Raw genomic sequence first — 12,460 nt, forward strand, 5'->3', positions numbered from 1 at the left:
CCGGTTTTGATGCCCATAATCCAAATTGTGGGCGGGATTTGCTGCGGAGGTTCCAGAATGAGTCCAGATGTAATCCAACCCTGAAAGTAGGTCAAAAACCTTCACACGTCTTCGTGTAGCGCCCTACTTCCTGGTTCACGGAGGACGGAGGAAGACTTTCGACCGCGGGTAGACGCGACCATTGTCGGGACCCAAATTCTTCAGTCCGGATTGTTTCCAATTGTTCCTGATCCCTCCTGTGATGTTTCTTTGGTATGTCAAAAATGTTCATTGGTCAATGTGACGTGCGGCGTGTATAAACACCAAAAAATGATTACAATATAACATGTATGGCAGGGTTGCAAATTGAAAAATACATGATTGAAAACAATAAATCTAAATCTCGGTGGAGGAAAATTTACAGGGACGTCGGTTCGAGACAGAACCGACATACAAGGTACTGTGTTTAATTTGTTTTATATTCATGATTTTTCATACAAATAACGTATCCACTGTAATTATGACTGTGCTACCACTTTCATTTAGGTTAGTGACGTACTTACCAGACGGCATTTGAACGGCGGCGGCAAGAGAAGTGTGGGTACGCCGCGGACCGGTCGCCAGCTGGCCGCAGGGCACAAAAAGTCAAGCATTTCTATTCACACCTACGAACAATTTCCAGTCTTCTGTTACTTAAGCGGACTTTTGGCGAGAGATGCGGGCTGCCATCTTGACAAGTCACCAACCAATCGCAAGGCACGTATACAAAAACAACCATTAACACCCACGGACAATTTAGTCTTCAGTTAACACAGAAAGAATGTTTTTGGGGATGTGGGATGTTGAGATTCGAACGCAGAACCTCAGAACTGCGAGGCAGACACGCTAACCGTTAGCGCGGCGTGGTGCTGCAGAATTTGGGGAGTACTAGATATCGTCGTGTGTGAAATATTTCCTCGTCGTCACGGCACGTCGCACTCGATGTACGGGATGTCGCCGTAGCGCCGGTCCACCTCCGCCCACTGCTGCACGGCCCGGGCCATGATCTCCTCCGAGAGTTTCTGGGCGTACTCCAGCAGCGCCGGGTCGGCCCGAGGAGAACCGTCCTCCGAGCGGACCAGGTAGGTCTTCGCGGCTTCACCGTCGGCGGCGCACGAGGCGCTGCGCTTGGATTTGACGCAACCCATAGTCTGGGGGACTGGTCGGGAACGCCGCCGGGCCGAGAGTCCTCATGTGGGAGGGGTCAGACTACCGAGGAGCCCGGTTTAGAGGGTCCCATCCCACGAGTAGCTGGGCCGGATCCTCTGGTGTTGTTGAGAACTGCTTTCTGGAGAGAGTAAACAAAAAGTATTCACAGCGCATTGGATTTCGATGTATTTTCTCTATTGTGTATTGTATAGTATGCAGTGTATACTGTCCCCCCGCCCCCAATGCATATAAATAATATGGAAAATATTACCATACAGACTACAGTATTTCTATCTTCCTCTCATCTTTGTAGAGCAAAACAGCAGTTTTTCATTTGAGCACTACGATAACATGAGCGTACCAAACGGTTGAACCTTAATTTTCACTGGCAGAGGCAGCACTTCGTCACTTAACTGCAGTATTGTCTATGTAGCGCAGTGGATGGCAAAGAGTAATGAGCGCTGACATCTGCATGACCCGAGTGCCGAAGCCTTCAGGCTGGGGTGGGGGGTGGAGGGGGGCACTCCAGTTTCCCCCCACATCCCAAAAACCTGCACTATAGGTTGATGAAGGATTCTAAATTGCACGTAGGTGTGAATGATTGTCTCTATGTGCACTGTGAGTGCCTGGCGACCAGTTCAGGGTGTACCCCGCCATACACCCGAAGATAGCTGGAATAGGCTCCAGCTTTCCCGCGACCCTTGTGAGGATCAGTTGTTACTCAAGACAACACTCACACACACAATCACAGAAAAAAAAAAAACCCCGGTCCTCAGAACTGTGAGTCAGACGCTCCATCCTGTTTTACCCATCGTGTCGCCCTTTAGCTTTTCACTTGATCATATTTACATTTTCAGGCGCCACGGTCAATCAGCCGGTAAAGCGTTGGCCTCACTGTTCTGAGGACCCGGGTTCGATCCCGGCCCCGCCTGTGTGGAGTTTGCATGTTCTCCCCGCGCCTGCGTGGGTTTTTTTTTTCCTCAGGGCACTCCGGTTTCCTTCCACATCCCAAAAACATGCAACATTAATTGGACACTCTAAATTGCCCCGAGGTGTGACTGCCCTGCGATTGGCTGGCAACCAGTTCAGGGTGTACCCCGCCTCCTGCCCGTTGAGAGCTGGGATGGGCTCCAGCATTCCCGTGACCCTCGTGAGGATAAGGAGCAAAGAAAATGGCTGGATGGATCTGCATTTTCATACGAACCAGTCAGTGAAATATATATTTTGTGACAAACACATGTGCTTGCTAGGCTACTGTATTTCCATGTCGGTCATGATGACGGCACCTGGAGCGCTGTGACTTCTTTTAGGTGGTAGATGGCGTGAAAAGTTTAAGACACACCGGTCGAGACGGACTGTTCTGCAGATCTATGGTCCGGATTTGTAAGGGGAGGGTTCGGCGGTCCTGGGCATAAGTAAGACCTAGTAGGTCTGAGCGACGTACGCGAGAATGGAGCTGCATCGCAAACAGATGCACCTCCTACATGGCTCTATCGGATAGACAGATGTTGAAATCCCGGCCACGAAATTCTTGAGCACACGCAAGAAAAGCGAGACATACTTTGAAAGGCGTGTTACGTCATCCTGGTCTCCTGCGCGGCCGAGGTGGGCGTTCAAGTCGACTCGCTCGGTCCTCATCCGCGACCACCTGCGAGGCTCCCGGTCGCTGCCGTGGGGAAGCAGGCGGGCGGCAGACTGGCAAGAAGAAGCAAGTGCACTAGTGGCGCTCCTCGACGATCATCCTGGCCCGGCTCGTGCGTGTCCACGTGCCCGCGCAAGTGAGCGAGTCAAGTACCAGCAGAAGCGACAACAGCGCCCCCCGGTGGACACTTGGAGTCCAGCGGAGGCATTTCGCTCCGTCGCGACACGCTTCCACTAATGACCACAAGATGGTAGTGTTGCCGTTAAAATGTCCAATTGAAAGAGCGCCTGCGCGCTCTCACAGGCAAAGAAAAAAGTACGACTGCGTACAAGAGAGGATGTATGAAAGTAAATTAAATTCGTGCCACCAGGATTTGAATTTGAAATGCCACAGAAAAAAAAAAGGATTTGAATTTGAAGTGTAAAGTGATCACATTTTTCTATAGTTGCTCCAATTCGCTGTCTGAAATTCCACCGACTACAATTCGCTGTCCGAAATTCACCGTTTATGCCACCAGGCAGGGTTACTTCAGGTCAGAACCAAACACCCAGCCAATCCAGTTACGTTTTCTTAGTAGGTGACGTCACGTGACCAAGAAAGGATAGCTGCGATTGGCTGGGTATTTGGTTCTGACCTGAAGTAACCCTGCCTGGTGGCACAAACGGTGAATTTCAGACAGTGAATTGTTGCCAGTTGAATTGTTAACATTGAAAAGTTACACTGAAATACAACTATTGAAAATGTGATCGCTTTACATTTCAAATTAAAATCCTGGTGGCGCTAATTTACTTCCATTGGATGGTTTGGACGTGAGAGGCTTCAGCAGTACTCCTGAGTGTCAGTGCATGCGTCCATGTTATACACTGAGACTACAATACAGGGTGAGAGAGCAGGAAACGTGTGTGCGTTTGCCTGTGAAAAAAACGTGTGCGTGATTGCGCCTGCCAGTGTGTACGTGTGTGGTTGCGTGGGTGTGCGTGAGTGAAGTGTGAGCAAGTGTGTGAGAAAGCTTGTTAGTGTACATGCGTGTCTTGTGTGAGGCGCGTGGCAAGACTGAGAGCGAAGGTATGAGTGTGAGAGAATATTTGTAAAAAAAAAAATGAAAAATGATGTCGATATCATGAAATGTGATGTGTAGAGTTATGAGTGAATACAATATTTTAATAGTAAGTAAGTAAGTTTCTTTCGGCTTGTCCCTTTCGGGGTCGCCACAGCGTGTCATCTCAGATGAATGCACATATGTTTGGCACAATTTTTACGCCGGATGCCCTTCCTGACGCAACCCTTGAAAAAATTATGGCTGCAGAAAATGGGAATTTATCCGGTCCAGACTGAAGTGGACATGAAGCTCTGTCGTCTCAGCTTCATTTTTTTATATCTAGCATAAATGTTTCTATAGGCGGCACAGTGAATCAGCTGGTAAAGCATTGGCCTCACAGGTCTGAGATCCTGGGTGCAATCCCGGCCCTGCGTGGGTTTTCTACGGCCACTCAGGTTTCCTACCACATTCTAAAAACATGTAACATTAATTGGACACTCTAGATTGCCCGTAGGTGTGATTGTGAGTGCAGCTGTTTGTCTCTATGTGTCCTGCGATTGGCTGGCAACCAGTTGACAGCTGGGATAGGCTTCAGGACTCCCCACGACCCCTGTGAGGATAAGCGGCCAAGAAAATGGATGGATGGATGGATAAATGTTTCTATTCAAAAGGAATTAGCCCCACTGTTTCAATATTTTTGGAGGTTGAGTGTTGCTTTTATTCGTAGGGCAACTACACGGTGGCGCTAAAACAGTGGCGGTGGCTATGCTGAAATCTGTTCCCAAATAACTAGGACACTATCAATAAATACACTGATAACCCAAGTTTTTATGTTTTTTGGGGGGTTGGGGCATTAATAATTTATTTACAACGGGGAAGTCAAAATCATTTTACAACTGTGAAAAAATTAATGTCATATAAAATAGTTACCCATCTACAATTACAGTTCATGATCATATATCTTTTTCCAACACAGTCACGGAATACAGACAATTAAATATTTAAGTTTACAAATATTGTTCAATCAAAGCAAAGAAGGGATTTGATTGAAAAAAAAAATGGGTCAAAATCTCAGTAAAAGTTGAAGAATATTTGCAATTTTTGGAAAGATCTAGTACAAAATTATTTAGCAAGAAAAGCTAAGACGACACCTTATTTTAATTTAGTGGGTCACGGGAACAAAACAAAGTCGTGAGTTTGACACGTGACGTAGAACTGATTCCCAAAAGTGTGGAACGCGTACCACTCACGAGCAAGCAACGATTCGGTTGTATTTAACTTTTCTGGGTTTATGTGTATTAAAAGGGTGTATCCCGCCACTCCTTCCAAAAAAAAATTACATAGATGAATGGGACATTTCGATGGAATCCTCATCTAAGTCGTATATTTATTTGCCTATACTTGGGCAGTGTTGAACATTTTGTATTGAAATATACGATGTATGTTGACGGTTACGAATCGTGATAATATTTTATCGTGACCCTTTTTATTATATTTTTGATGTAAAATGAAGGCATCGTTGCCACTTTGTCTCGCCGTTGCTATTCGCTGCAGTTTCAGGGGAAAACAACTGCGCATGCGCATCACGTCTTGCGCAAAGGTCAAGTTTGATTCCGCTGGTTGCGCAATCCCCGCACGAAAAGTCAATCTATCCGCAATCTGCCCACGCGTCCGCGCCCCGCCACCAAAAACTCCCCCGGATCCCTTTACGGTTTGACAGAGAGAGAGAGGGCGGAAAAAGTTGCCATGATTCAAAGTCATCGTTGGCTTGCCTGCCCAGCCAATCATCTTTTTGGAGGCCACCATTTAAAAAAAAAAAAAAAAAAAAAAAAAAAAAAAGAGCGCGAGTATAAAAATGTGGCCGCTAATCTAGCGATGCCAACAAGTGTTTGGACATTAATCCAAAAGCTCGCAGACTCCACGGGATCTTTTTGTTTGTTTTAAGCGGTTCACAATGCATTTCTCGCACATTGGCTTGACTTTGCTGATGCTTTTGGCTGCGGCGTGCCTGGGCGAGGAGCAGCAGCACCGGCAGCGCCGGTCCTCCGCCTCCGCCTCCGCCTCCGCCGGGCCTGAAGACGCCTCGGAGCCGTGCTCCACCTGCGACGTGCGCCAGCACATCAAGAGCATGCGCCTGAACGCCATCAAGTCGCAAATCCTGAGCAAGCTGCGCATGAAGGAGGCGCCCAACATCAGCCGCGACGTGGTCCAGCAGCTCCTGCCTCGGGCGCCCCCGCTGCAGCAGCTCCTGGACCAGTACGACGTGCTGGGGGACGACAACCGCGACGCGGTGGCGGAGGACGACGACGAGCACGCCGTCACCGAGACCGTCATGATGATGGCCACTGAACGTAAGTACCGACCGCCTACACAGATATTTACTGCTACTTTTTTCATAACATATTTTTTTTATCTATCCGGATCGCTGTTTGTGTGGTTTACTTTACGTGACAGCAAAGAAGCAGAAACTGTGCCGTTGTCTTAGGACGTCGTATTTTGTGTTACCATCTGCCTCACCGCAGCCTTTATGGAACCGCCAACGCGTAGCAAAAACTTCACATCAGTTTTAGCAGCTCGCTGAACCTCAGTCACATCTTTCCTGACCCCCGCTCCACCAAATCTGTCAATTTTAGCTCCATGGCAGACTATCCGTTACCTACATAATCAAATAGACATACATAAAATTTGTACAAAACCTGAATCACGTGTTGCTTTGATATTTCAAAAGTATCAGATAATCTCTACTTCACACAGCCACCTGCAACTGAACTGTGAATTTGTGGAACGACATTCTGTACACATGATTTAGCTAAAAGTGACATAATTTGTCTTGTCCTGGGCGAAGTGACATTGCAGATACCTGAAATAAGGATTGCAGATAGGACGAATCTACTTACAGATATCTCAAATGGTATTTTTGATAAGTAAAAAAAAAAAAAAATAATGAATGACAGATATCCGCAACATTTATCAAGGCTAGCTGTTAAATGTGACGACGGCATTTCCACCATGTCCCGTTTTAGTTATCTAAAGTGAAGCTTTTTACTAGTCAAAATAACAGATATCTACAAACCTTTAAATCTTAAATCCGTGGCACAGTCACAACCTGATATTGTGCGGAATTTAATCACGTGACACTTTTATGGGAACTCAAAAGTGAATTAAGATACAAAACGAATGGAGGAAGGCAAGCTACACAGTTGTATTTGCAACTGTATTTGTTTAAATTGGCCACGAGAATTGGTTGCGAATTTTATTCCTCTGTGGCATGACAGAAGCATTTACATATCAGAGGTAAAAGTACTCAAAAGTAGAGATACTTTTGGAAAACACAGACTCATGTGAGTACAGGTAGTAAATCAACTCCTTTCTTGAAGTAAAGGTAAAAAGTACAGACAGGAAATAAAAATGAACTATTACACAAAACAGCGTCCCTCTTTTACTTCCTTGCGTACACAATAAAAAGCCAAGCCAAATAAAGAAAGCATTCAGGTTCTATGTAGAACCTTTTTTTTTTCCCTCAGTCTCACACTAATACTGAGAAGAAAAGGGGGGAAAAAAGTTTTCCAGGACGCTAAATTCTGAAAATCAGGATTCAAAAGACAACAGGTCCTCCAAAAGCAAAACAAAAACGCTTAATTGGCTCTTGATAATGCCAATAAATGAACAAATACATACCTGCAGGTTGTTTTTTTTTTTTCCGACTGTTTTGAGAACATTTGGTGTCTTTTAGTCTAGCACAACTTTACTGGTAGTGTTGAAATTGGTAAAAATAAAGATAAGAGCAGGAATACAGTACTGCAGTGCGTTCAGTTTCATTGGTTGCATGACCACGTTTGGAACTCAAAACTTCGACTGGATTTCCAATGAATGGAAAAGCCATTAATCTGTTCCAGCCTCCCGCCAAAAACCACAAGAACAACAACAACAAATTGCACTATAACACGATACTGTATAAAAACATATATTAATGACTTCATTAATCAGAACGTCAACAATTAAAGTTTTTGTTGCATTTTTTTGCCTCAGTTCAATGGACTTTGCGCCGCTCCTTTTTGGTGTGTCCATTTTATCCACCTGGGGGCGGTATATAACGCACGTATTCACGCGAACAAACACATTTTCATAAATGACCCAGGAATCTTGCAGCCTCTTTTTTTTTTTTTTTTTTTTTTTTTTAATAGAAGTGCGTTGATTTATTAAGCAGAGAGTTGCTTTTTCGGGATGACTGTTAATTTGATGTGCAATAATCTACACAAATTTGCTCATATTTGTTTTGCCCGTCTGCTTCCAGCTGAGCCGGCGGTCCAAGCCAACGGCTCGCCGAAATGCTGCCTGTTCTCCATGGCCCAAAAGTTCCAAGCGAGTCGCATCTTCCGGGCCCAGCTGTGGGTCCACCTACGGGCGGCCGAGGAGGCCACCACCGTCTTCCTACAGATCTCCCGCCTGACGCCGGCGGCGGCTGGCGGCGGCCGGCACGTGCGCATCCGCTCGCTCAAGCTGGACGTGAACGCCGGGGTCGGCTCTTGGCAGAGCATCGACGTCAAGCAAGTGCTGAGCGTGTGGCTGCGGCAACCCGACACCAACTGGGGCATCGAGATCAACGCCTACGACAACAGGGGGAACGACTTGGCCGTCACCTCTGCCGAGCCCGGAGAGGAAGGGCTGGTGAGTGGAGTCGGATGTGTCGCGCCGCAAAGTTTGGGGGTCCGGGGGGGCGTGTTTCGTTTGAAATAGATAAATGGGCCTAGTCGTCAGTAGAGGTTGGGGGGGAAAAAAGTGTTACAATGCGTTGATTTTGATCCTTCAAAACCATGCGATTAATGTTTTATTTATAATTCATTTAATTCAGCATTTATTCAAATATTTATTTACACATTGTTGTCAGGCTAATGGCAAAATTGCTAGTTTTTTTTTTACGTACTGTGACCAAATAAAAAAAAAAAAAAATCCAAGTGTGCTTGCTAAAATTAATTTTTTTTTCTTGGATTCTGAAAATCTTAAAATATGACTGCACTATTTAAATTTTTCATTTACAATAAATACATGAACCAAATTATTCCGGGAGACAAAAATGAATAGGTTAAATGAACGAATTCTACAAATAAAATCCTCGGAGGGCTGAATTAAAGGACCGATTAGGCAGTACGTGACCGTACTTTGCTCAACACTGCATTCCAAATTATTATGCACATGCTCTTCATGCCATCATAACCTTGATTTGTTTATTTTTTTTTAAATCAACCATCTCAGAAAGATGACAAACATCCTTGAGATGCAGGAGCTCCTCTTTGATTTCCACTTAATTCTCTTTATCTGCTGAGCATGTAGCTTGCCATGCATAGTTTCTACTTGGTAAAGGAATGTACATCATTTCAAATTAGTTTTGGTATAACGACAGATTTGATAGATGATTGGGACACTCACACTAGATGCGTGAGCGTGACAATAGCATTTTGCACAGCGCATTAGCATTCGGCTCACAAGCCTGTAAATATTCTTAGTCACCAAGGTTATTTCTTTCTCAGGACATTCAATCGATCGAAACTGGACTGTTCTGATTGTCTTTAAATATGTTTGGGCGCTTATCCGAGCACGCATCATTAGTTCATGCACATTAGCTCAATAGCATACCTCTAGTCTTGCATTCAGCTAGCGGACTTTTGTAAGGGAAACGTGTAGTTTGCTTAAATACGTTACGTGTCATTCTCTCCAACAGTAAAATTCAACTTAGAGTTGGCATCCTGAAGCCAGTTTTGGGGAGAATTGCTCACGATCTGCCGAACGGAAATGTGTTTTAAATTTTGCTGCTGCTGCACATCAAAGTCGAGGTAGCACTGCACGCATACAAACGTTGATATCTCATCTACTCCATTTCCTAACAAATATTTGAAATGGACCATTTTCATTGCATATATTATATATATATATTGCATATATTACATGTACGAAGCAGATTAAGTTGTATTGGAGTTGATTTCCTTTGAAGTGGGTGACTTCCATTTCTGAAACTATTGGATATCGCGTTAAATCATTTCTGTTCTTGAGAAACCCCGATAAGAGGATTTGTACTAATACCCAAACTGGATGATTGCTTGATTACATAAAAAGTTCCAACTGGCCCAGCACATTCCTTAAAGTTTTGTGAGTGCACGTCAGACTAACTGCCATGGTTATCCAAGGTCACTTTCGGAGAATCCGGACACCAAAGAACAGGGTGGCAGGCAATTAGAACGCCCAAGCAACTTTTGCTTGATTCAATTTTAACCGCCCGCAAAATTTCACATTACTATGAATCCTGATTTTCGGAACCGGGAGGCAGATTTGCTAACCAATCACCCGCCGTGCCATTGTACTTTGTATGTAAGAAATAGATAACTTTATCGTGGCCAAATTACTTATTATGGGATATAGACAACTTTTGACTTCCTATGGCATTTAGGGGTCGACGTGGTAGTACAGTTCCATTGGCGTTAGGATAACGAGGGTGGCAGCGGGATTTTAATTTTGTATTTTTTCATCGTGTCCACTTGTCCCCGCAGCAACCGTTCATGGAGGTGAAACTGAATGAGGGCCCCCGGCGTGCCAGGAGGGACTCGGGCCTGGATTGCGACGAGAACTCCCCGGAATCGCGCTGCTGCCGCTACCCTCTCACCGTGGACTTCGAGGACTTCGGCTGGGACTGGATTATCGCGCCCAAACGCTACAAGGCTAACTACTGCTCGGGCGAGTGCGAGTACATGCACCTGCAGAAGTACCCGCACACCCACCTGGTGAACAAGGCCAACCCCCGAGGGAACGCCGGCCCCTGCTGCACCCCCACCAAGATGTCGCCCATCAACATGATCTACTTTAACCGCAAAGAGGAGATCATCTACGGCAAGATCCCGTCCATGGTGGTGGATCGTTGCGGTTGCTCTTGAGCCCCGACCCGCCTACTACATGTGAGAGAGTAGGGAGCTGTCCAGGGGTGGGGGGGCTTCTGCCTTACAAATCCTTCCGCCCAAAAAACACAGATTCCAGTATTTTTCCTGGTGCAATACAACCGAAGTTGAGGCCCCAATAAGCCAAAAGCTTTAACATGTGGCATACTGTAGCTTCGTTTCACCCCTGCGGGAAGAAAGAGTTTCCCAACCTTCACCGAGCCGTGGCACGCATTACTGTTCCATTCAGACGTGGCTTTGCTGGCATCCTTCATTTTTCAGCAAAGAGCAACTCATGAATAAGCGACCCGAAGGGAATACTGATACTGAATCATGAAATAATCATAATCTGCTTTCCATTTACTCCAAATGGACTTACTTAGTGCATGTTTGCCATGAGTTACGCTGATGTATGAATGGCAAGAAGTGGATACACAGGTTCATTCTGTACCTTCTGCCGCCAAGTACATATACAGTAGTAATGGCTGTACATATTAATTTAGTGTAATTGGATACGTTTCGGTGGTTGGGAATCAGTGCCATGGAGTTTTTAAATGGCAGATGGATGCAAGAATGCAGAAAGACAGGCAGGCAGATAGACACACACCTTTCTTTTTCTCTCTCTCTCACAAACACACACACACACACACCCAAGGCATGGATGGATGTACACTTACACACACGTGCAACAACCCACAAGTGAATGTAGACAGAATGGATAAGCTTTTTCTCTCTTTTTTTGGGACTCGACATTGTTTAGTACAATTAAACACACACACACACACACCAGTAGAATACACTGTGTTCCAAATTGTTAGGCATAAGCTGTTTTTGTTCATTACAGTTAACAAATTATCAAGTATATTAGCTTTGATAATATAATTTTTAGCAGAATTACTCAAAATAGCCTTCCGTGTATAACAATAAATAGGGTTGGAAGAACTTGCATTTCTGTACATTTTTTCTTTTTTGCAATTTTTTTTTTTTACATTTACTATAAATCAGTTTTAATAAAATTAATGCTATTGTGAAAAAAAAAGTCCCCATCTTTAGTGATGGAGTAAATATAGAGGCCTCTCTTTGACATTCCCTAAACAACTCTCTCATCCATTGAACTTGTAAATCCAAAGTTTCTGGCTGGATCTGGCATCCACCTTCCCCCGGGTTCTCAATAGAGTTGAAGTTAGGGGATGACGGTGGCCACAGCATGCAATTTTACTCCCTTTATACCCGCAGTCCAAAAACAGTTGATGTGACCACTCCACCAGCGATTTAAAAAAAAAAAAAAAAAAAAAAAAGGAACTCCACACCTGAGATTGAGAACTCAAGCAGCCTTTTGGATTCAAAGTAGCAAGAAGAGTCCCATTGCCTCCATTCGATTGCTTGCAGATTAACCGGAATGATCCGGATGACTGAGAATGTATATGGGCGTATTCATATGTGTAAACATACCTCCCACGTGTACCCCGAAATGCCTTTGGGATAAAAAAGTTCCTTTATTAAGAAGTGGTAATGTTACAATATCAAGTTTGTATATGTTCTTTTATTTGGTTGGATCTTTTCAAGTTGAAGTCACAACATTATGATGTGAAAGGTTACCGAAGGAGGACTGTGATATTCTAATGAGAAAATTTTAAAGAATACAACCTTAATCTCATAATGTGTCTTTGAGTCTGGAAAATTGGCTAA

General features: G+C 44.7%; 2 protein-coding genes across 2 annotated transcripts in view; one reads left to right on the plus strand and one right to left on the minus strand.

Moving 5' to 3' along the window:
• Positions 1-1,111: 1,111 nt before the first annotated feature.
• pms1 (PMS1 homolog 1, mismatch repair system component) overlaps positions 1,112-12,460 on the minus strand; it is a 41,211-nt gene continuing 29,862 nt past the window's right edge. Inside the window, exon 13 of the mRNA XM_061841123.1 lies at positions 1,112-1,306. Coding sequence (XP_061697107.1) covers positions 1,245-1,306 — 62 coding nt within the window. The 3' untranslated portion in view covers positions 1,112-1,244. The remainder of the gene's footprint in view (positions 1,307-12,460) is intronic.
• mstnb (myostatin b) lies at positions 5,027-11,719 on the plus strand. Its single transcript, XM_061841928.1, has 3 exons — positions 5,027-6,199; positions 8,143-8,516; positions 10,391-11,719. The coding sequence occupies exons 1-3, from the start codon at positions 5,803-5,805 to the stop codon at positions 10,769-10,771; spliced, it is 1,152 nt and encodes a 383-aa protein (XP_061697912.1). The 5' UTR covers positions 5,027-5,802; the 3' UTR covers positions 10,772-11,719.

This window comes from Syngnathoides biaculeatus, chromosome 14, assembly GCF_019802595.1.
Source record: "Syngnathoides biaculeatus isolate LvHL_M chromosome 14, ASM1980259v1, whole genome shotgun sequence".
Classification (NCBI taxonomy): Eukaryota; Metazoa; Chordata; class Actinopteri; order Syngnathiformes; family Syngnathidae; genus Syngnathoides; species Syngnathoides biaculeatus.

Coding starts and splice junctions, on each gene's coding strand:
- mstnb (XM_061841928.1), top strand. CDS start 5,803: ATGCATTTCTCGCACATTGGCTTGACTTTGCTGATGCTTTTGGCTGCG. Junction 6,200..8,142: donor CATGATGATGGCCACTGAAC/GTAAGTACCGAC, acceptor GTCTGCTTCCAG/CTGAGCCGGCGGTCCAAGCC. Junction 8,517..10,390: donor AGCCCGGAGAGGAAGGGCTG/GTGAGTGGAGTC, acceptor TTGTCCCCGCAG/CAACCGTTCATGGAGGTGAA.